Here is a 24,012-nt window from a genome sequence, read left to right as displayed (position 1 = left end):
TTCCACTTCACAATTATGTGCCATTTTGTGTTGGTCTATTTCATAAAATCCCAATAAAATACATTTACGTTTTTGGTTGTAACATGACAAAATATGGAAAATTTTAAGGGGTATGAATATTTTTTCAAGGCACTGTAAAATGTTTCAAATGTCAAACAAACAAGTCAGCTAAAAAAATCGGTAATAATGTTTTGTTTATTAAATTTCCAGAACAACAAAAGTGCCAAATCTGCCAAAGCTGCTCCATCAGACCTGCCACTGCCAGCAGAAGGTGTTCGTAATATCAAAAGTATGTGGGAGAAAGGCAATGTTTTCTCATCCCCGGGAGGTGTAACGTCACCAAACAAGGTACGTACAGTGTGTAAATGTTGTAATATTTGGGGGGTTATTTAGCTTAGTGTAGAGCCTACCAGTGAGCTGAGTCCATGCCAGTTGGGCTGTTTAAGGGCTTGTTGCCCCACTTTTATTAAACACCCCCCGTCCGCGCTACAGCCTATATACGGCTGCAGCGCGGACTCGAATTTTCGGGAGGCCGTTTTTAAACGGCCTCCCAGTGACACGCGCTCCCGCGAGCGCGCTGCGGGGAAAATCTGTGTCGGCCGTGTCCCTTGGACACGGCCGATCACAGATCGTGGTGAATGGCCAATCACAGCGGCCATTCACCACGTGATCTGGCCGTCCAATGAGCGATGATCTCATATGTAAACATATGAGATCATCTCTCATCGCCGGCGCTCCTTCCTCACACGGAGCCTGCAGTGTGAGGAAGGAGGGGGAGCCTCACAGCGCCGGGGACACAGGAGAATGTAATCAGGGCACCGATCACCAGTGCCCTGATTACACAAGGTAAAAACACACACACAGTGCCCCCCCATCAGTGCCCACAGTGCCCGCCATCAGTGCCCCCCATCAATGCCCACAATCAGTGCCCATAAGGCTGCTAGTCAGTGCCCATCAGTGCCTGCTCATCTAGGCACTGATGAGCACTGACTGGCAGCACTATGGGCACTGAGTGTGGGCACTGATGGTGCTGCCCATCAGTGCCGCTCATCAGTGCCACCCGTCAGTGTCCAGTGCCATCTGCCAGTGCCCATCAGTGCTGCCTATCAGTGCCCATCAGTGCTGCCTCTCAGTGCCGCCTCTCAGTGCCCAGCAGTGCCACCTGTCAGTGTCCAGCAGTGCCACCTCTCAGTGCCCAGCAGTGCCGCCTCACAGTGCCCAGCAGTGCCGCCTATCAGTGCCCAGCAGTGCCGCCTATCAGTGCTCATCAGTGCCGCCTATCAGTGCCGCCTATCAGTGCTCATCAGTGCGGCATATTAGTACCTCCTCATCAGTGCCCATAAGTGCCACCTCATCAGTGCCCATAAGTGCCACCTCATCAGTGCCCATCAGTGCAGCCTATCAGTGCCCATCAGTGCCGCCTCATCAGCGCACATCAGTGAAGGAGAAAAATTTATTTTCAAAATTTACTCGCAGAAAATAAGAAAAACTTTTTTTTTTTTTTCAAAATTTTTTGTCTTTATTCTTTTTTTTTGTAAAAAATAAAAAACCCAGAGATGATTAAATACCACCAAAAGAAAGCTCTATTTGTGTGAAAAAAATGATAAAAATTTCAAATGGGTACAGTGTAGCATGACCGCGCAATTGTCATTCAAAGTTTGACAGTGCTGAAAGCTGAAAATTGGCCTGGATGGGAAGGGTGTTTAAGTGCACAGAAGGCAAGTGGTTAAAGAAAAAACATAGTCCATCCAGGATTCCCATGCAGGGGTTTCAACTTTACACAGCAATAAAGAAATAATAAACTAAAACTACCAAGCCACCTGGCTTGCTGGTCAGCACTGTAGGCTTTGACCTCGGTCCTCTTGACCCTGTAACAGTGCCCCTTTTTGGTACACACTCTGTACCCCTGCTGACACTCTCTTTTACAGCTTCCCTGCTGCCCCAGCCCATAGGTTTGTTAGACTGCATCATGCAGACATGCACACTTGTCCCTTGCGTACCAGGACTCCTCGGGAGGGTGGAGCCCAGAACCCTGGTCCTGTCTCTACTTAAAGGCCCAGACCCACCTGCACAATCGGTGTGCTGGCTGTTCCCAAGACTTGGTCCCAGGATTGGAGATTTCCTCCCACCCAGATCGCTGCAAAATCTCCAGGCTCCAGGTCTCCAACTGGACTTTAGAAAACAAAGAGGAAACTTAAAAGCCAGTTTCTTCTGCATTAAGCAAACCCCTTGGAGCCGCTCAACCTGTCGGGATGAGAATTCTGGGTCACAACCTCCTTCTAGACCCAGACAGGGCAACGCTCTACCACAAAATAAGATATATATATATATGTAGCACCCTACAGGTAGGTGCTAGGTAAAAGTATAGTTGGCCTTGGCTGCCTAGCAGCAGGACCATGATTTTAGCTGGCTTTCATGTCTCCCAGGTGTGTCTGCTGAGAGGGGAGTCGCCCCACTGGCTCCATGAGAGGGTTCTCATTGGGCAGTGGAGGAAACCCAATCAGAGACACACTCAGGCCTGTATCTACCCCAGAATGCACATTCTGCCACAGAGGATTCTGGGAGTGGGTATAAGTTTTGAGGGAACGCATGACGCAGCGTCTTTGGCGGGAAGCAGAATCCCAGGAGGGAGAGTACGGCTGTCTCTCCTCCTGTCAGAAGGATTGGGTGTCTCAGTTGGCTCCCTGGGAATCCAGAGAGTGCTGAGTTGAGTTGCAGAGGGGATCCGTGTGCCAAGGACTAGTGGAGGAAGAGGGGTTCAGTTCTAGGAAAGCCTGCCAAGGTCGTGAGTACTGTGAACTGCCCCTAGGGGTCTGCCAAGTGTAGAGGGGACCACTCCAGAGAAGGTTCCAGGGATCCAGGAGTCAGCTAGCTGTAAAGGGGGTGCCTAGTCAGAGGACCTTGAAGTGTAAGAGGGGGTACCTAGTCAGAGAACCCTGAAGTGTAAAAGGGGGCACCAGTGGTTGGGCCCTGAAGAGTTAGTGTACAGTGCACAGAGTTAAGGGTTGCAGCAGCACAAGCAGAGACAAGGAGCTACCTCAGCCAGTGAAGGACAGGAGGGAGCTGTTCAGTTACTTTTGAGATAAATCGAGTGTCAGGAGTCAAGAGTTCTACAGTCCTGAATCTTCTGAGTTAACAAACAAGTTAAAGTCGAGGTTCCAGCATTAATTCAGCAAAGCAGTATTTTCAAGCGTCAGGAAGCGCTGGTCGGCATTCAGCTGGCGTCAAGACAGCGCTAGCGGGCATTTTTGTACAAAGTCCTAGTTAAGCCTAGAAGAGCCAGAGGAGTATCCCACTCATTCCCTTCTCCCATCCCCAATATACAATAAACAAAACAAACCAAAGATTCCAGAATGGTCATTGTCTCAGTTCTCAAACCTGGGTTCACAACTTAAATGTGTTGGAAGTGTTACCGGTACTGATGGCAGTCCCACCTCAGGCCCAAGGCCTGGAATCATTGCTATATACAGTGCTTTGCGAAAGTATTCGACTCCCTTGAACTTTTCGACCTTTTGCCACATTTCATGCTGTAAAACTGTAATTTTTTGTGAAGAATCAACAACAAGTGGGACACAATCATGAAGTGGAAAAAAAATTATTGGATATTTCAAACTTTTTTAACAAATAAAAAACTGAAAAATTGGGCTTGCAAAATTATTCAGCCCCCTTAAGTTAATACTTTGTAGCGCCACCTTTTGCTGCGATTACAGCCGTAAGTCGCTTGTGGTATGTCTCTATAAGTTTTGCACATCGAGAGACTGAAATTTTTGTTCATTCCTCCTTGCAAAACTGCTTGAGCTCAGTGAGGTTGGATGGAGAGCGTTTGTGAACGGCAGTTTTCAGTTCTTTCCACAGATTCTCGATTGGTTTCAGGTCTGGACTTTGACTTGGCCATTCTAACACCTGGATATGTTTATTTGTGAACCATTCAATTGTAGTTTTTGTTTTATGTTTTGGATCATTGTCTTGTTGGAAGACAAATCTCCGTCCCAGTCTCAGGTCTTTTGCAGACTCCATCGGGTTTTTTTCCAGAATGGTCCTGTATTTGGCTCCATCCGTCTTCCCATCAATTTTAACCATCTTCCCTGTCCCTGCTTAAGAAAAGCAGGCCCAAACCATGATGCTGCCACCACGTTTGACAGTGGGGATGGTGTGTTCAGGGTGATGAGCTGTGTTGCTTTTACGCCAAACTTAACGTTTTGCATTGTTGCAAAAAAGTTTGATTTTGGTTTCATCTGACCAAAGCACCTTCTTCCACATGTTTGGTGTGTCTCCCAGGTGGCTTGTGGCAAACTTTAAACAACACTTTTTATGGATATCTTTAAGAAATGGCTTTCTTCTTGCCACTCTTCCATAAAGGCCAGATTTGTGCATTATACGACTGATTGTTGTCCTATGGACAGAGTCTCCCACCTCAGCTGTAGATCTCTGCAGTTCATCCAGAGTGATCATGGGCCTCTTGGCTGCATCTCTGATCAGTCTTCTCCTTGTATGAGCTGAAAGTTTAGAGGGACGGCCAGGTCTTCGTAGATTTGCAGTGGTCTGATACTCCTTCCATTTCAATATTATCGCTTGCCAAGTGCTCCTTGGGATGTTTAAAGCTTGGGAAATCTTTTTGTATCCAAATCCGGCTTTAAACTTCTCCACAACTGTGTCTTGTATCTGCCTGGTGTGTTCCTTGTTCTTCATGATGCTCTCTGCACTTTAAATGGACCTCTGAGACTATCACAGTGCAGGTGCATTTATACAGAGACTTGATTACACACAGGTGGATTCTATTTACCATCATTAGTCATTTAGGTCAACATTGGATCATTCAGAGATCCTAACTGAACTTCTGGAGAGAGTTTGCTGCACTGAAAGTAAAGGGGCTGAATAATTTTGCACGCCCAATTTTTCAGTTTTTTTTTTTTATTTGTTAACAAAGTTTGAAATATCCAATAAATTTCATTCCACTTCATGATTGTGTCCCACTTGTTGTTGATTCTTCACAAAAAATTACAGTTTTATATCTTTAGGTTTGAAGCCTGAAATGTGGCAAAAGGTCACAAAGTTCAAGGGGGCCGAATACTTTCGCAAGGCACTGTATATATACACATACTATATACTTTAATGGCTAGATGTATGAGGACACTCCTCCAGTAATGGAGTTCAGGTGTTTCCAGCAAAAAAGACTGGTAATACTTCCTCTTAGATTGTAAACTCTAATGAGCTGGGCACTCAGATTCCTACTGTAATAAATTGTATTGTAATTGTACTGTCTGCTCTTATGTTGTAAAGTGCTGCGTAAACTGTTGGCACTATATAAATCCTGTATAATATTAATAACATTATTAATAATAATACAGCATACAAAGACATTTTAGACCATCGAGCACTTCTATTCTTGTAGCAATAGTTTGGTGAAGGCCCTTTTCTGTTCCTACATTACTCCTGGGCATAAAGCCACTTTAATAAGGACATTCGGTGTAGAGGAACTCAAGTGTCCTGCACAGAGCTCTGACCTCAGGCCTACTGAACACCTTTAGGATGAACTGGAATGCTGATTGTATCAGTATCTAACCTCACAAATGCTCTTTTGGCTGAATGGGCACACATTCCTACAGTGACACTCTAAAATCTTGGAGTAAGCCTTTTTAGAAGAGGGGAGGCTGTTTTAACTATTAAGTGCAACTCCATATGAATCCCCATGGTTTTGGAATAGGATGTCCAACAAACTCATATACAGGATATAAAATGGTGATTTTATTGAATTAGAAATGATTACTATTGAGGCCAAAGCAGATAACACCTTATACTTTTCTGATTGATTTCTTTATGGTTTCAGGAAACCGCAGGATTAAAAGTGGGTGTATCTAGTCGTATTAATGAATGGCTAACTAAAACTCCAGAGACCAACAAGACGCCTTCAGCAAAGCCTGCAGTAAGTTGAATATATAACTTGTCTTTTTTAAGATGTTTTATTAAAGGGGTTGTGAGAGGTTGTCAACGTAAGGCCCCTTTCACACTTGTGCGACTTGTCCTGCCACTTGGGACTGCAAAGTCCCACGACAAGTCGTACTCCATGATTTCCAATGAGTGCCGTTCATATCTGTGCGACTTCAAGTTGCAATGAGTTCAAAGTAGTCCTTGCACTACTTTGTGACGATTTTAATGCAATTTGAGGTCCATAGACATAAGCATTGCTTCAAGTCCAGTCAAAATCGCAACAAAAAAATTGAGGCAAAATTGTGCAAATTTAAGGTCGCATAAGTGTGAAAGGGGCCTAAAGGCAACAGTGAAGAGAGAGTATTTAGGATCCCCGGCAGCGACAGGGCATGTGTTGCGGTGCAACTATGGGAGAATCATATAGCTGTATGTAATCTGCTCCTGCTACAGCCTTCACACTTTCTGTGTGACTTTCTTCTCTCCACAGACGGCAATGTCCTGTTATAGCTACTTTATGTCTCCCTATGTGTTTGTTGAAATAGATGAGTGCATTCGGCAAATAATGATGGGCACAGGCGTGTTTGGAATGTACCCGCCAAGAAGACGTCACTGCACACCGCCAATCATAGGCAGCGTGTGTATGTGCAGCTGCGGGCCGGGAAGTGCCTCTGCTTATGATTGGCGGTGTGCAGTGACGGCTTCCTGGCGGGTAAGATCCGAACATGCCCGAGCCCATCCCTATTAGCAAATATAAGAGGATGAAAACGTAATGACGGACTGGTGGGAAGACCTGTGTAGTGGGTGATAATTAGAGCTCTGTACATCAAACCAAGGAAAATCAATGTCCATAGTCTGACCAAGGAAAATCAATGTCCATAGTCTGACCAAGGAAAATCAATGTCCATAGTCTGACCAAGGAAAATCGATGTCCATAGTTTTGACCATATTTTATGCTGTATGCATGTAAACATTTGTTTAGTTTGCCATTTCACTGCCACTGTCGCATAAATGACTCCTTCGGGGTAAAATGTAAACATCAACAATGTGTAGCCATACATAGTTTTCATCTTAAAGCATAACTAAAGGCAAAACTTTTTTTAATTTTGGATAGAGTGTAGAGAGATTAAAAAACCTAGCAGGTTTTTATTTCTCTCTGTGCCGCCGAAAGGGAGATTCACCCTCTCTATTTGTCCTGTTTAGTCCCCTTTCACACTTGTGAGACTTTTCCTGAGACTTGGGACTGCAAAATCGCATGACAAGTCATACCCCATGATTTCTAATGAGTACCATTCATATATGTGAACAACAAAGAAAAAACCCCTAGGAGGGGGGACTTTTAAGGGTACAAAATGGTACAAGGTGTAAAACAATAGAAAAATATTTATTACATATAGATAGAATAAACACAGTAAAAAGTAATGAGGATTACAATAAACCAAGAGTGGTTGTACATAGATAACCCAAAAATCTGTTTGGTAACAGTGGAGAAATAACCAACGCGTTTTGAGATATCGGACAATTTTATCTTAGTCAGGAACCCCTGGATTAGTTCTCACACATTTGGACACAAGAATATCATCTACCAGTATGACCAGGGTCTTCACCTGTGCTGCTTATTACCCTCTGTGACTGCTCTCTATATGATTCACCTCTATATGGTTTGATTACTGGGCTTCACATCAGTTACTTATTGGTTCCATTTTGGCCCTTTTGGTCGAGTATTTTTTCGTGGGGGAGTCTAGGCCCTTCCCTTGGTTACTTTTTATGTTTGAGCGCCTGAACAAACCAGTCCGACGGTTGGCTTTTTAATTTAATGCTGTGTGCCATTTGGTTGTATATTTCTTATGGATACTACTGTACTCATAACCCTTCACCCCTGATGAAGAGAAAATTGTCCAATATCTCGAAAAGCGTTGGGTGTTTCTCCACTGTTACCAATTACTTTTTACTGTGTTTATTCTATCTATATGTAATAAATATTTTTCTATTGTTTTACACCTTGTACCATTTTGTGCCCTTAAAAGTCCCACCTCCTAGGGGGTTTTTTCTTTGTTGTTCAACAAGTACAGGATGCGGGCCACTTATCTAAGTATCTTTGGTAGTAACATCCCTCATTCATATATGTGCAACCTCTAGTCGCAGCGACTTTAAAGTAGTCCCTGCACTTCTTTGGTCCGACTTTGACGCAACTTGAGGTCCATAGACCTCAAGATTACACAGGCATTGCAGCAAAGTCACAGCAAAGCCGCGGAAAAGTTACACGACTTTCAGGTTGTACAAGTGTGAAAAGGTCCTTACTGTTATCATTGAAAGTAAAAGAAAATCCATAGTTTTGGGTTGTCCCCAGAAAAATAAGGGAAAATCTTCCAATGGGGATACTAGTTCTGGTAGTTCTGGTGACCTGACCTTTTTTTTTTTTATGCACACAAATTAAATTCAGATGTTAAAGATGATAAAATAAAGGGTTATTTTCTGAAACAGTACCCCAGTATTTTGTTTTTCCACATCGAAGCATACAGCATAGTTTTCCACTATAGTATATGGATCTGTTGATCCCAAGGAATTCCTTTAATTTGCAGGGATTTTTTTACTCACTTCCTGTTTTAACTATGGGACAGGAAGTGAAGGGAAATCTCCCCAATGGGACACAGATGGCGAAAGAAAATCTGACAGGGGTTATAACCCTCCCTTACTCTATCCAAAATGAAAAAAAAATATTTTACCTATAGTTCTACTTTAACTCATTTGAAAGTAAACATGAGTATTATTGTATGAGTTGAGATGCCGTAGGGACCACTTTTTGTACGGCCGTGTCTGAGCATGAGGCCTTAGATTACCTGCTGCCATATACTAATTTCCCCCTTTCCTGTAGTATGTACAATATATATATACATGGCCTATTTTGTATTTATTATCCCCCAGTTTCTTGTCTGTATTTTAACACCTTTTATCTTTTTCTTGCTCTTGGTCAGCTGATTTTCTTTCCTTACTCGTCTGTCCATCAACCTACTGAAGAGATCTCCTCTCTGATGTCTTCTCTCCTTCCTCCTTCTTTCCTTTTTGGATTATGATCTTTTCATTATGGTGATAAGGTAATATTGTTTGTAAAACAGCAAGCACAAATTCTTATTTTAAAACTGCAGGCAAATAAACAAACCCACTGATTTACGCAATGCACTTCATGCATGAATATGCGTTGCATTTAGACAGCTAACCCATTTTGAATGAGCAAAAAATAAATGTGTACCTTTTCAAACTTCCACAACAAACAAATGGCTCCCATGTGCACTGGGGCAGTTTTGCGAGGCGTGTTCAACCAATTGTGTGCTCTTTTATTATTGTGTTGTGGTTTATTGCGCACTTTTGTGAATGTGTACCACAATACACAGATGTGAATCCGGTCTAAATGTATTTTTGTTTTTTAAATAATGCAAACAAAGATAAAATCAGGCTGATTGGTAGTTTGCGCACTGTGACGCTCGGTTCACACTATGTCACTCCGACTTAGGGGGCGACCTGTGAAGTCGCGTGCAGCGCGACGTCAGCGCGACTTGCACGGACTTCAAAAAATGAATGTCTATGCAAGTCACTCCAGGTCGCCCCGAAGTAGTACAGGACCCTTTTTCTAAGTCGGAGCAACTTGTGTCGCTCCTATTAGAACCGGTCCTGTACTACACTATGGGTCGCGACGGTGCGTGACTTGTCAGGCTGACCAAGTCGCCTGACAAGTCGTACCAGTGTGAATGGACACTGAGAGCTTTTTCGCATTACACTAGTTACATAGTTACATAATTAGGGAGGTTGAAAAAATACATCAGTCCATCCAGTTCAACCTATGATGTGTGTGTGTGGGTTTGCTGTTAGCCATACATTATATACCCCTGTATGTTGTGGTCTTTAAGGTGCCCATCTAATAGTTTTTTGGAACTATCGATGCTCCCTGCTGATACCACTGCTTGTGGAAGAGAATTCCACATCCTTCTGCTCTGACAGTAAAGAACGCCTTCCATAGTTTAAGGTTAAGCCGGTTTTCTTCTAGTTTTAGAAGACTAGGCTGGTTTTCAGGCAATGGGAGCTAGAGTGGAATGTTCAGGCAGCGCATATGTGGAGGATAGCAGTGGAAAGACCTCATCAGTGTGATTCTGCACATTTTAAGCCCAGTTATTAGGCAGGTGACACAGGAAGCTGTAAAACTGTCATATAAAACAGTGCTGCCCCCCGCAGGCTCCACCACAACATATGAATTATTTCAAAATGGGGTTTAATGAAAGTGCAAATCGTTTGGAAGGTAACACAGCTGCCGTCCATTAATTTCAACTGTGTATTTTTCTTTTTTTTGTTTATTGTTTCAGATTAATTATGAAATCATTTAAACCCCTGTTTAACCCCGTCAAGTTTTATTTTTTTGTTGCTGTCTATTTCCCACTTGGTAGATTTCTACAGGAAATGTATGTAAACTGAGAGGAAATTCCCTCTTAGATATCTATCATCAGAACAATAATGGATAAGTTCCCCTCGCTCCTGTTGCTGTGACAGTGGGAGAAATTAGATATGACAGTGGTCACATGTACAAATAGAGAGGGACACAAACTGACACAATGCTATTATGCAGACCTAAAAGGAATAGTTTTTGGCTATGTATTAACTTTAACCACGTGAAGACCAAGCCCTTTCTTGCACTTTTTGTTTTCAAGTTTAAATCAGTATTTTTTGCTAGAAAGTTACTTAATAGCCCCAAACATTTTATATATTGTAAACTCTAACGAGCAGGGCCCTCTGATTCCTACTATGTTAAAGTGTATTGTATTTGTACTGTCTACCCTCAAGTTGCAAAGCATCAGCGCTAGATAAATCCTATATAATAGTAATATATTTTTTTTTAGCAGAGACCCTAGAGAATAAAATGGCAATCATTGCAATTTTTTATGTCACGTGGTATTTGCGCAGCAGTTTTTTAAACACAATTGTTTTGGAAAAAATATACTTTAATAAATAATGAATTTTAATGAAAATTTTTTTAAAAAAATAAACACAATATATACCCCAAATTTTTTGTATAATATGGAAGATGATGTTACGCCGAGTAAATGGATACATAACATGGCACATTTTAAAATTGTGCAAGCTCGTGGAATGATGGCAAACTACAGTACTTAAAAATCTCCATAGGCGACGCTTTAAACGCATTTACAGGTTACCTGTTTTGAACAATGCTGGCCATACACTGTACTAAAAATCATTCCAACACATTTTCGAAAAACAAACACTCGGCTGTGAGAGCAGACAATTGTGCCATCATGTAATGACCGAATTTTGATTGATAAATCGTTCAATGGACATAAATGAACCTGTTTTTCGTTCATTTGTCGCATATGCCTAGTGCAAACAGTTTGGGTGAGAAACACATTAACCTTTCAATTTATCGTTAGTTCGGCAGAATTTTTCAAACTATCACTTTGATTTTGCAGCTCTGAAAAGTTAAAACCAATTTTCTATTTGCGCCCATTAACTTGGGAAAAAAACGAACGAACAGACCAAATGACAGATATTCAATCAATTTTTTTGGCTAGAGTATGGCCAGCATTAGACTGGATACACACTATATCATTTTTTTTTAATTTTTTGCTTTAGATTTACCAAAACCATATAATATATGGTCAAACCTAAACACTTTCAATTTGTATGCAATCAGGCAGTCCCTTGCACTACTTAGATGAAGGTAAATCTAAAGTAAATCTAACAACAAAAAGTTGTATAGTGTATATCCAGCTTTACAGAGGAGGTCTAGCACTAGAAATTATTGCTCTCGCTGGTGATACCTCCCATTTGTGGTACGAACACTGTTTACATATGCGTGCACGACTTATGTATGTGTTCGCTTCTGCGCGTGAGCAAGGTGGGATGGGGGCACTTTAAAAAAAAACAAAATGTTTTTTATTTTTACACTCTCTTTTTTTTTTCTTTTTTTTGCAGTCAGCAAGTCACTAGTTTTAGTGTTTGAGTGAAATTGGAGATTGATATTAAAGCTTTTCCAGGACTAAATTAAGCTGTAATGATTCACATATTTAAAATATATCTAAACCCGAAAACAAACATGTAACATATTGAAGCTTATCAGTCCTTAGATGTGGTGGCTGCATTAGTATTAATTTTTCATGCTAAGCAGCAAGTACAGAAAATCCCTGTTGTCTTTGTCAAAAAATGCAGAGTACTTGTAATTTCCTGTGAGCTGAAAGAAAAGCACAAAGAACCCTTATCTTTATTGTGTAAATTAAATGTCATACCAATTTATTATGTAATGGAGATGAACATAGGCAGATGTTTGAAGTCTAGGCTTGGACACAACCATGGCTGGCTTCATAGATAGTGTAGAAAGGAAGGAACAGGAAGTGTCTTGCTGGCAGGATCACTAAGTTAAAAAGGGGAAAAAGAACTGAAAAAATTATACATCTAAGCCGGTGTTCTGCTGAAAACTCCAACTTGCCGAGATCTCCAACCACGTTACTTCCGGTGACTCTAAACCAGGAATAATTGGAGATTTCGACCACTTGGTGTTTCCACAGAACACCAGCAGCCTTTATACTCCGGTAGATGCTATAATTAGTGCAGATTTTTGGTCAGCCCACTAGTAACCAAAAACATGGCCGCCTGCAAGGCAGCGACAACTAGCGGGCGGACTAACAATCTGCACTAATTATAGCATCTACCGGAGAGTATAGGCTGCTGATGTTCTGTGAAACCACCAAGTGGTCGAAATCTCCAATTATTCCTGGTGTACACTCACCAGAAGTAACGTCATTGGAGATCTCGGCAAGTTGGAGTTATCGGCAGGACACCGGGCTGGTAAGTTACAATATTTTACATTTTTGTTTTGGGGTTTTGATACATTTTGTAAACCTACAACCAGTTAGAGCAGCCATTCTCAACAAAGTTTCTGTGGAAACCTTAGGGTTCCTCCAGAGGTTGCTAGGGGTTCCTTGAGCTGTGGCGGATTGACCTCCCATCTGATGTGTCTGCATAGCTCCAGGTGTAACACCATTTGGCAGAGCAAGCAGCATGACTTTGATGAACTTTTTATCTTCCTGGATGGGTGTAATTCTGACCACCATGGTAAGGGGAGCATATTCCTACTAACCGTTATTCTACCTTGCAAAACAACAATAAACTGATTTTCAGCAGGGATTCCCCAAGACTTGAAAACGATTTCAACTATTACTCTGGGGTAAAATGGTTGAGAAACGCTGAGTTAGAGCATTAAGTTCCTCCGGTCCGCCCCATAGCAGTTTTACTTACAGGGTGGCACCTGTGCACCAGATCACACACACACAAATATATATATATATATCTATATATATATATATATATATAGATATATATATATATATATATATATATATATATATATATATATGTATATATATATATATATTGTGGGGATTTCAGCTCGGTGGCGGGTATGGATGACCCCTTGGGGGGCTTTGTTACACAGGGAGATAGCCGAGAAGTGGTTGCAAACAACAGTTTGGTTTATTCTTGCAATTTTCTTCACACAAGTGCAAGCCTCAAAACATCAAAATAAAAATAAAAGACAAAATAAATCCTTGCCACTGTGGGCGGCTACCTTCTCACACACAGGAACCTACCTAAGGAAGTCTGTCTCCAACCTACTGTTGGGCAGACTTTGCTGATCCTACAGCAGACACTCAATAGTCCATTTATTTTCTCTTCACACAACAAATGTCCATTGAACATGTCCCTTTTTCTCTTCACCCAGCAAATGTTCCTTTATTTCTTTTTACATAGAAATAGTCCAAGACCTCACCTTGAGTAGTCTTCACACTTTTTACCCTCCTCAGCGCACATCGATCCAGGAGGTCTTCCCCTCTCATGCTCACACAGCTTCAGGGGGCACCCATCTGACTGTCCTCCTCTACCCACACGGCGCCAGGAGGCAGCAATCCTTCTCCCATGCTCACACAGCGTCGGGAGGCACACATCTGACTGTCCTCCTCTCCCCAGCTCACACAGCGTCAGGAGGCAGCAATCCATTGACTTCCTCTGGACCAATTATAGAGGCCTTAATTTCCTCATTCTGAACAGCTGAAGTCTGTTCAACGTCCTTAGACAGTTCTGGCTACCTCTGCAGCCGACACCCTATAGTAATTGGTGAATTTTCTAAACCAGGTGGAAATGTATCTCCTGTCTGTGACTACATCCACAGATTTACCTGACTTCCTGTCACAATATATATAGATATATATCTATATATATATATATATATATATATATATATATATATATATATATATATATACATATGCGCGCTGGCGGTGACTCACTCCTGCTATGAACACACACAGCGGGAGCCTAGCGGTGGGTACCGCAGACTCAATGTCTTCCGGCACCCACCGATTGTTCAGTACACAGGCAGAACGGCGATCTGCTTATGTAAACAAGGCAGATTGCCGTTCTGTCAGTAGGGAAGGCATTGATCCTGTTTTCCTTCAAAGCAGGGACATGGATCCATGCCTTCCCTTAGTAAAAGCACCTCCCACAGTACACAAAATCACTAGCTAGGTACACAGTTGACCCCTTGATCGCCCCTGATGTTAGTACAGTGACAGTGTATATGTTTTTTTTAGCACTGATCACTGTAATAACAACACTGGTCCCCAAAAAGTGTCAGTGTCCAAATTGTCTGCCACAATAGTACAGCACTGCTATAAGTCGCTGATTGCCGCCATTACTAGTAAAAAAATAAATAAAAATATCTCAAAGTTTGTAGACGCTATAACGTTTACGCAAACCAGTCAATATATACGCTTATTAGGGTTTTATTTTACCAGAAATATGTAGCAGAATTCATATTGGCCTAAATTAATGAAGAAATTCGTTTTTTTTCTATTTTATTTTAATTAGATTTTATTTTCTATTTTTTTTTTTTGGATATGTTTTCTAGCAGAAAGTAAAACATTTTTTTTTTTTTTGCAAAATTGTCGGTCTTTTTTTTTTTTTTTTTAGTTTATATCACAAAAAATAAAAAACGCAGAGGTAATTAAATACCACTAAAAGAAATCTCTATTTGTGGGAAAAAAAAGGACATACATTTTATTTGGGTACAGTGTCACACGACTGCGCAACTGTCAGTTAAAGTAACGCAGTGCCGTATGGCAAAAAATGGCCTTGTCTGGAAGGGGGGTAAATCTTCCAAAGGTCAAGTAGTTAAAATGCTCCTCGAACACAGCAGGATTGGAGTATTTACAAGACTATCCTGTAATCATTCGGAGTATTGGAACATTCAGAGAACTATTCAGAGAATTAGAATTTGACCATTTTAGACCAGATGCTAGACAGTCGGAGCATTACATGTTTGATTCATATAGACCAGGGATATGCAAACTGTGGCTCTCCAGATGTTGCAAAACTACAAGTCCCATGAGGCAAAGCAAGACTCTGACAGCCACATAAATGACGAGGCATGATGGGACCGGAGGGCCACAGTTTGCATATCCCGGATATAGACCAATGTTTAAAAAGAACTGTTGCCCTTTTACTCTACCAAACTCTTTGTGTAGAATCTCCTATGTTATCATTTTCAGGCTGTCATAAAACCATATGACCACCAAAAATAATATATGGTGAACTTGGTCATTCGCAAATACGTTTTCTGTAAAAGTTTTTCTTTTTCAATTGTGTTTTTTGTTTTCAGGATTTAAGACCTGGAGACGTATCTGGTAAAAGAAACCTCTGGGAGAGACCGCAAGCAGACAAGGCTTCCACACCATCCAAGGTGAGCTCAGCTCTTCTTTCCAAGTGTTCATACTTCAAATAGAACCAGCCAGAAAAGGGTATCTGCATGATTAAGAATCTAAAGTTTGAAATTGTTATAAGAAAAACATAAGGTCTCAGGAAAGCTGCGTGTGGTGGTCTACTAGTCAGAGTGGAGATGTCAGCTCAGTTTTAGGCTGTACGGTTCCCATGGAGGTTGACATCTCATGGCCTGAGTTCAGGACTGATAATTGACATTCTGTATGGTCTACTGCCATAGGATCAAACTGTCAATGAACAAAGCCATTAGTATTTTTATTGTAGCACCTTTGTTATATGACAATTTTTGACTGCCTGTATTTGGCACAGAACTCAGATGAGATATATGATGGCTTCACACCTTAAAACCTAGCCATGGTGTGTAGTGGGCAAGGAGTGGTACAAAGAGTCAGGCAGTCCAATCTATAAATAAATCTATAATAATAAAAAAAAAAAAAAAAAAACATATGCAGTGCATCTCTGCAATACATTCACATGTTCTAATGTTTTATCTATTTAAATACTCTGCAAGTACCGAAAAATATCTGTTGATCTTCCAAAAATGTATTTAGCTTTTATGTCTTGTCATGGGCTGGCAACATACACAGTATTTTTGTTGATTGTGTCAGCCCTGCCCAGTTTTCTCTTGCCAAACTCAGACCCACCTACTCTCTTATCTATATCCAGGGCTTTTTTTTCAGGTGGAACTTGGTGGAACTCAGTTCCACCACCTCTGGCTCAGGCCCTCTGCTCCTTGCTCACCATTATAATGGTAAACACAGAAATCCGGCTTCTGTGTTTACAAGTGACAACTTGTCTCCCAATGACTTTCACAGATCTAATCTCCTGAGTGGACAAGGGGGATGCAGGTGCAGAGCAGATCGTGGAGGGTGTGTGTCTGGGTGGAAGTTGGTTTTTGGGTCGTGATTGAGTTCCTGCACCTATTTTCTGAGAAAAAAATCCCTGTCTATACCACATATAGACTAGTTGATCTGTATTACCAAGAAAAGGATTGAGAGGGCTTATTGCTCTCTTTGGGACAACATAGGAACACTGGACACAAAACAGTTCTGAATTTCTTACATGATCAACGGGTATTTTTTTTTGCACTTATCAGGGAGATATAACAAAACACACTCAATGATATATTTAACAGACAAAGAGGGAGCAAATAAGAGACATTCATTGTTAGGATTTATATACAATTTACAGTGATTGTAAAGTCTCGTTTTTTTTCCTATAAAAAAAAACAAAAATGTTATACTTACCTCCTCTGTGCAGTTGGTTTTTCACAGAGCAGCCCTGATCCTCCTCTTCTCTGGCCCCTCTTCAGTGATCCTGGCCCCTCCCCCCTGTTCAGTGCCCCCACAGCAATCAGCTTGCTATGGGGGCACCCAAGCTGAGTCACAGCTCTCTGTGTCCATTCCGACACGGGGCTCCGGACCCGCCCCCTCTCTCCATTGATTGCCCGGCTTACTTTGTTGACAGCCGCAGTAGCCAATGACGCTGCTGCTGTGTCTCAGCCAATCAGGAGGGAGAATCACGGATGGCTGAGACACTCATGGAAATTGCTGAACAGAGAGGGACCTCAGGTAAGTGTTAGGGGGGCTAAGGGGGGTTGCTGCACACAGAAGGCTTTTTATCCTAATGCATAGAATGCATTAAGATAAAAAAACCTTCTGCCTTTAAGACTCCTTTAAGTAAAATACATCCAACATGTTTCAGGGGATTAGGGAGTAATTCAATTAGAATTCTGATTGGTCACTATGGGCAGCAACACAGCTTTATTTTCATTTTCTTCTCTCTAGTTTTAATGAATCAAACCCACTTAGTAAGCTTGTATTTATTTTCTTTTCCCCAACCTTTTTTTTGTTTTGCTTTTAGGTGATAGTTGGAGGGAAAAAGTCTGACACCAATGGTGGGTAATACTTTTTTCTTATATTTTTTGTTTTACCTCCCTCAACACTTAAAAAAAAAAAAAAAAACCTTATTAACAACTTAAGGACCAGGCATATTTCTGACACTTGTTGTTTACAAGTTAAAATCAGTATTTTTTGCTAGAAAATTACTTAGATCCCCCAAACATTATATATATATATATATATATATATATATATATATTTTTTTTAGCAGAGACCCTAGAGAATAAAATGGTGGGACTTTATGTCACACCATATTAGCGCAGCAGTCTTACATACACAATTTTTCAAAAAGACCTCAGATTTCACATCTACACTTAAAAGCAAATAAAAAAAATAACATATTTTTTCTGTAAGAAAAAAAATGGGCTCTTTAAGGCTGTTGGGCGGAAGCGACGTATGACGTCGATCCGGTCCTCCAAGGCCAAGGGTCTTCAGACTATGGCCCTCCAGCTGTTCAGGAACTACAATTCCCATCATGCCTAGTCATGTCTGTGAATGTCAGAGTTTTACAATGCCTCATGGGATGTGTAGTTCCGCAACAGCTGGAGGGCCGTAGTTTGAGAATCCCTGTCCAAAGCCACTTTCTGAATACACTATCACAAAGGGGTTGATGCCGCTCCAGGTGAGAGATAAGTATCCAATCTGTGCTGGGTGCACGTCTAGTCCGTGGGCCATGGAAGTAGCAATTGTATAGGAAATGGATTGACAGCACTCCAGTGTCAGCAGATAAAGTCTTTATTTCTCCAAAAGCATGACAGCACAATGGACAGATGCCTCGAACAGCAGACGCGTTTCATGAATCAGGTTCGCTTATTCATTGCTTGAAACCATTTCCTATACAAGGCCACTTTCTTCCTGGGACCGGAACGGACCGGATCGTTTTCCCCACTACCACCGCTGGGACCACTTTTATGTGAAAGAGGACCGCCATCCATGTATAAAAATACCGAGTTATGGCAGCTATCTGCTGCCAGAACACCGGTATTTAATGTCAAAGTACTGACGTAAATAAGCGGCGGGCGGTCCGGAAGTGGTTAGTAATGTGACTTGTACAAGAAGTGATTTAAGGAGAAAAATGGGCTTAAAAAAATCAAACAAACATCTATACTCACCTCCATGCTGCAACATCGGTGTGATGCTGTAGCTGTCCCACATCGGATCCAAGACAGAGAACTAAGCGATCACATGACTGATAATCACTCAGTTCTTGGTCTGCTCCAAGTGGAGAGCGATGATTATCAGTCACTGCTCTCATCTATGCTCCTCCAGCACTCAATGGAGCACCAGAGAGAGGGCTGAAAACTGAAAAGAGGAGTCAGACAGTGGGGTGGATCCCAAAAATATTGTCGAGGTCCTTCCAGAGCCTGGCGCTGCACTGTCTGTCAGCTGATAGCAGGTCACAGGAAGACAAAAGTAATTGTACTCCCGTGACCTACAAGTGAGTATGGCTTTTTAAAAGGTGATAGACTTCAATTGGGTTTTTATTGGGTGTTAGACTTCAATTGAGTTTTTATTGGTTCATGTCAGTCCACCTAAATTTTTTTTTTTTTAGTTTTGGATGAACAATGAATCTTTGACATACACGGGGGCTTGTTAAATCTTATAGGCTTTTTAGGCTTTGAGATCTGTGCAGTAGAATTCCCAGGTTTAAAGGGGATGTAAACCCCAACAATGAACTCTTATGTGGTCCCTTTTGGTCTGTTAAATATACTACTGAAAGTGTTTTGTATATCTGTTCAATAAGTGCAAAAAAAAAAATATCTGTTGATCCTGCCAGCTGATAACTTTCTGTGCTTGCTGCCTGTGCTGCACTCTTATCAGTTACATTGTCCCAGCTGTCTCTTAGGACAGATACAGAAACCGTGCCCTCTATATCCTAAAGAAGAGGGGTGGGGGAATTGCCCTCTAGATCATAGAGAAGAACCCTCTATATCAGAGAGAAGAGGAGAGGGGGAATTGTTCTGTAGTCTTGGTATAGAGCAGGGTTTCTCAACCAGGGTTCCTCCTGAGGTTGCTAGGGATTCCTTGAGAAATGGGCAATTTCTGCCTCTCAGATAAGTTCCCAATGACACCATTGTTCCTTTTAGCTATCTGTAAGGGGGTAATTCTTCCCAATGATGACAAGAGTAAAGAGCATTCTTCCCACTGACTGTCACACTAATGTACATTTGTAGATTTGTAGGTTTTTCATTTTTAGCAGGGGTTCCCCGAGATCAGAAATTTATTTCAAGGGTTCCGCTGTGTTGAAAAGGTTGAGAAAGGCTGGTATAGAGACACAATGCTTCATAGGTACAGTACGGAGTGAGTGTTGTCACCTTATGGCAGGAAGTGTGTTAATGGCAGGAGCACCAGAAAAAATTAAAGGCAAAAAGCATACAAATAAAAACTATTACTGTCACCACATTTAAGGACTGATAAAGTGCAATATATTACACTTGGTTCTAGGTTTTAGATACTTTAAAAGCTAACTCTATGTTTTAATGAACTTTAAATAGTTATTTCGGACCAAGCTGGTCTATACAAACTATTTATTTTGCTAAGGCTGGGTTCACACATGTCCGGCTGCGGTTTGCAGTCCGTAGTCCAGTGCGCTTCTGTTCACCCATTCAGATGCAAATTTTTGCCTGAATTTGCACCTGAACTGGACCCAAAAATGCACAGGACCATTTTCAAAACCGTACAACGGCCGCCCCAGACATGTGTGAACCAGCTCCATTGAGAGCTGGTCACATTCACGTTTTTTGCAAATTGGATGTGGTTAAAAAGCATCCAATTTGCATATATGTGAGCCCAGCCTTAAGGGCCGTACACAATTGACGAAAATCGGACCAAATATCCTCCGATTTTTCTCTGTCTTCTCAGCGTTCATTACCATTTTTAGTCGACAGTGCATAAATGTTCACGAAAATTCTTGTCCGATTTTCCTTTTTTTTGGCACATTTGTTCCTAGACTTCCGGGTTGTCAGCAACTTCAGATCATGCGCGGTCTTTCGTATCCAATTTTTTCAGGGACGTACTGCATACACATTAAACGAAAATCGGTCATCTGGGGACGGACGAAAAAAATTTTGGTGTTTGTCCCTCCGTTTTTTTTCGTTGAAAATGTCGGCATCGGCTGCTGAAAGTTGTGTACACACTAGGCGAAAATCGGACGATTTCACATCGGGCGGGAATTTTCGGCAGATTTTCTACTAGTGTGTACCCTGCTTTACACATGCAGTGGCTGTCAGCCTCAGCTACATTGTACAGTACTGTGCTCCATTTGAATGAATACAAAGTTTCCATTGACTGCCTGAGGCAAAGATTATGATGTCATCCTCCCATCTCAGCAAATCAGAGGAAGCCTTGTATTCATTCAAAAAATGCAAAGCTACCTGTGAATGGCTGAGCAGTGCTCAGCTCAACTTAATTTTGTTCCGGGAGAAGGAGAGAAAGTCCCCGTCCCACTGACAAAACAAAGCTCTCTATACTGTGTGTGGCTGAGGATACATACACTCTTCATCGAAAATATAATTTAAAAATCAGCCACGTTCCGCTTAGCGTACTTTGACTTCTCCTATTCTTGTGAGCAAGCCAGGAGTAGTGAAATGCAAGGACGGTTGGTTTTTGGGTGGATTGTTTTTTTTAATAGCTAATTCATTGACTATTACAAAAATATGCTAAGAGAAGCTAAGCAGAGTGCAGCTGATATATTTTCATATTTTCAATGGAAAGTGGAGATGGACTTTATTGGCCAGCACCCAGATTCCCAGTGTAAAAGAGAGGCCAGACTTGATCGGAGATATGGATCTGTGTGTGTTTTTGAGGCTTTATACAGTGCTGACAGCTGTTGCATGTGTTAGTGAAGGAACTAAGTTGGTCCAAAAAAAAAGTTTTTAAAGTTTATTAAAACCTAAGGGTTAGTGTTTAAACTCCTCAGTATTACTTTTTAGCACTGCCTGCTGGTAAATCTTTGTTTGCCACTCGTTCTTCCATGTACTGTATGCTGCCTCTCATTTCAGCAAGTTTCATTTATAGAGAGAGCCCTTAGTCCACAGAAAACAAATGATGCTTAGAATGAAATATGGCCCCTTTTATCACTTAAATGGCGTCTTTGATGGGTGGGGACTATTCTTTGTTACTACATGCAGGCACCCAAGTGCTTTAGGAGGGTTTTTTTTTTTATTTTTTGATGGAAAGCCCTTTCAACTTAAGTTTTCTCTTTTTCTTCTGCAGGATTAAGATTCGAAAAGGAGCCATAGGAAGCTTTCCAAAGCAACCAGACCAACTCAGATAAAGTGCTAAACTGTCCTTTTTTATATTTATGTTTACTTACCAAAAACGTGTTTCTCATTATGCTGAATACAACCATGTATATTAGCACTGTATTTAATGCCCACCCTCCACCAAACTGCTAGACATTCAGGAGACTACAGTACTGCCTTTGCACAAGATCTTAAAGGAATTGTCCAATCAGCTGCAGATTTCCAGAACTTCCACCAAGTTGCCTCTTGAAACAAAAGGTAAAAGTTGTTCCCTGACCACAGTTTCCATGGTACGATTGGCAGATCACCTCTCCTACTTCCTCACTGTTTTTATAATTGACGTAGCCAATTGGCAGATGAAAGGGGCAGTCATAAAGCAGAATTGCACCATTGAAACATTAGATCCCCCTTTACCATACTGGTTTCCAGAAAAAAAGCATTGCCAGGCGTAACTGCAAATCTGTGACTGGCTGGAGAATCCTTTTAAGAGAAGCAGCTGTGAATCAAATATATTTCTACTGATACCTTATACCACAAAGTCATGACTAATCTAGAAAGGCAGTTCCCATGAAACTATGCACCGATAGAATTATGCTGCACTTTAGAGTAGAACAGTTTAATAGTTTATGTTAACAACCATTGTCTGGTAGGATTTTACTGATTAGCTCAAATTATTATTTTTATTATAATTTTTTTTTCCTTTTAAAAAACTACTTTAAATATCAACCTTTACACTTTGTTACAGGTAAAGCCAATTTTTTGGTCCATATTAGTCAACTTTTTGGTACTTTAATGGTTGACCGTATAGTGTTATAGTCCGACAACTGCAGTTTTACACACAAGTAGCTTTAAACCTTACAGCACTATTAAACGCAAAGGCTTTTTATATGTGCTAGAATATACAGTATTTAGAGATTTTTTTTTTTTTTTTTTTTTTTTTACATAATAGCCATTATCACTGCTTTTATTAATTCACTCTAGTTTAGGATAATTTTGTCATTCACTAAATTAAAAAAAAAAAATTAAAATGTAAGCCCAAATTATCAGTATGAAAGCAGTATACAAATAATTTTTAAAACCCAACTGAACTTTCAATTCAATATAGCCATTTCAAGTGCATCAAAACAAAAGGTGTGCACATTCTTACAGCATATTTTGTTTAGCCACAGCTGGAGTAGTAAAGTCTGTGTTTTGCCAGCCTGCAGCAGAGAAGGTCCTTTGCTCTCTGTGTGGAAGCAGTGGTTCCTCTGCAGAGTTCTGACATACCCCTTGCAGTCAGCAATGCTAATGCTCTTCACTGATTAGAGAGCCCTAGCTTTGACTCGGCAGGGAGACCACTGTTTCCACACAGAGCACCGGCCATTCTCTGTAGCATGCTGGCACGGGACAGTTTTTTCTTCCCAAACTTTGCCTATCTTTAAAGAAAACAAATTGTAAGGCTTTGGCTACCTACCATGCACACCATTTGTTTTGATGCAACTTTTATGTATTTAGCTGTTTTATACTAAAAAGTAAAGTTGAGCTTTCATGAGGCTTACTAAATTTGTTTGAATTTGCAAATAAAACGACAAAATTAACAATGACAGTAATTAATTTATAAACAAAATTGTTTTATTTTTTAAAAATGACAAAATTCAACATCCTGCCAATTACAATATTTAGTTAAATATATATGTATTTTTTTTATTTTAGTCTTTTTTTTAGTCCATTCCAAAGATATCGACAGGCAGGTTTCATTGTATATGTATATAGTAAACCTTGGCACCATCACTGCAAAAAATTTAAATTTTTACTTTACAGACAGTGTGGGTTTATAAGCCAGGTGGTGATTTAATTGGTAGTATGCTGTACTTCTTAAGCCACTTTGTTTGTTTCATCGTAATGTACAAAAATAATGAAAAAACTGAATCACACTCTTTTGCTATTCAGAAGGTTAATATCACTGCTTTGCTGAAAATTGTACTCCTTTTTAATAATTAAAAATTTTTACTTCAAAGATGCAATTGCACTCAGTTACATGTGGGATGTCAGCCTGCACAGCTGCCTTGTATTGTCTGCAAAGCTGTCATCTGTGATCATTTCAGCCGCATTGAAAAGTTATTTTCAACAAT

The 24,012-nt window shown here is 40.8% G+C and overlaps 1 protein-coding gene across 5 annotated transcripts in view; it reads left to right on the top strand.

Moving 5' to 3' along the window:
• CALD1 (caldesmon 1) overlaps window positions 1–22,831 on the top strand; it is a 295,859-nt gene extending 273,028 nt beyond the window's left edge. For 4 of the 5 annotated variants that reach the window (XM_082254258.1, XM_082254256.1, XM_082254257.1 and 1 more), the window contains 5 exons: window positions 211–348; window positions 5,828–5,923; window positions 15,638–15,718; window positions 17,620–17,653; window positions 21,873–22,831. In XM_082254258.1, the coding sequence (XP_082110384.1) occupies window positions 211–348; window positions 5,828–5,923; window positions 15,638–15,718; window positions 17,620–17,653; window positions 21,873–21,898 (375 nt within the window). In that variant the 3' untranslated portion in view covers window positions 21,899–22,831. The remainder of the gene's footprint in view (window positions 1–210; window positions 349–5,827; window positions 5,924–15,637; window positions 15,719–17,619; window positions 17,654–21,872) is intronic. The other variant, XM_082254260.1, reaches the window with a different exon arrangement.
• Window positions 22,832–24,012: the final 1,181 nt, after the last annotated feature.

Source organism: Pelophylax lessonae, assembly GCF_965119305.1.
Source record: "Pelophylax lessonae genome assembly, chromosome: 4".
Classification (NCBI taxonomy): domain Eukaryota; kingdom Metazoa; phylum Chordata; class Amphibia; order Anura; family Ranidae; genus Pelophylax; species Pelophylax lessonae.
Note: the sequence above shows the minus strand (reverse complement) of the source record. Positions and strands in the feature narration are given on the sequence as shown.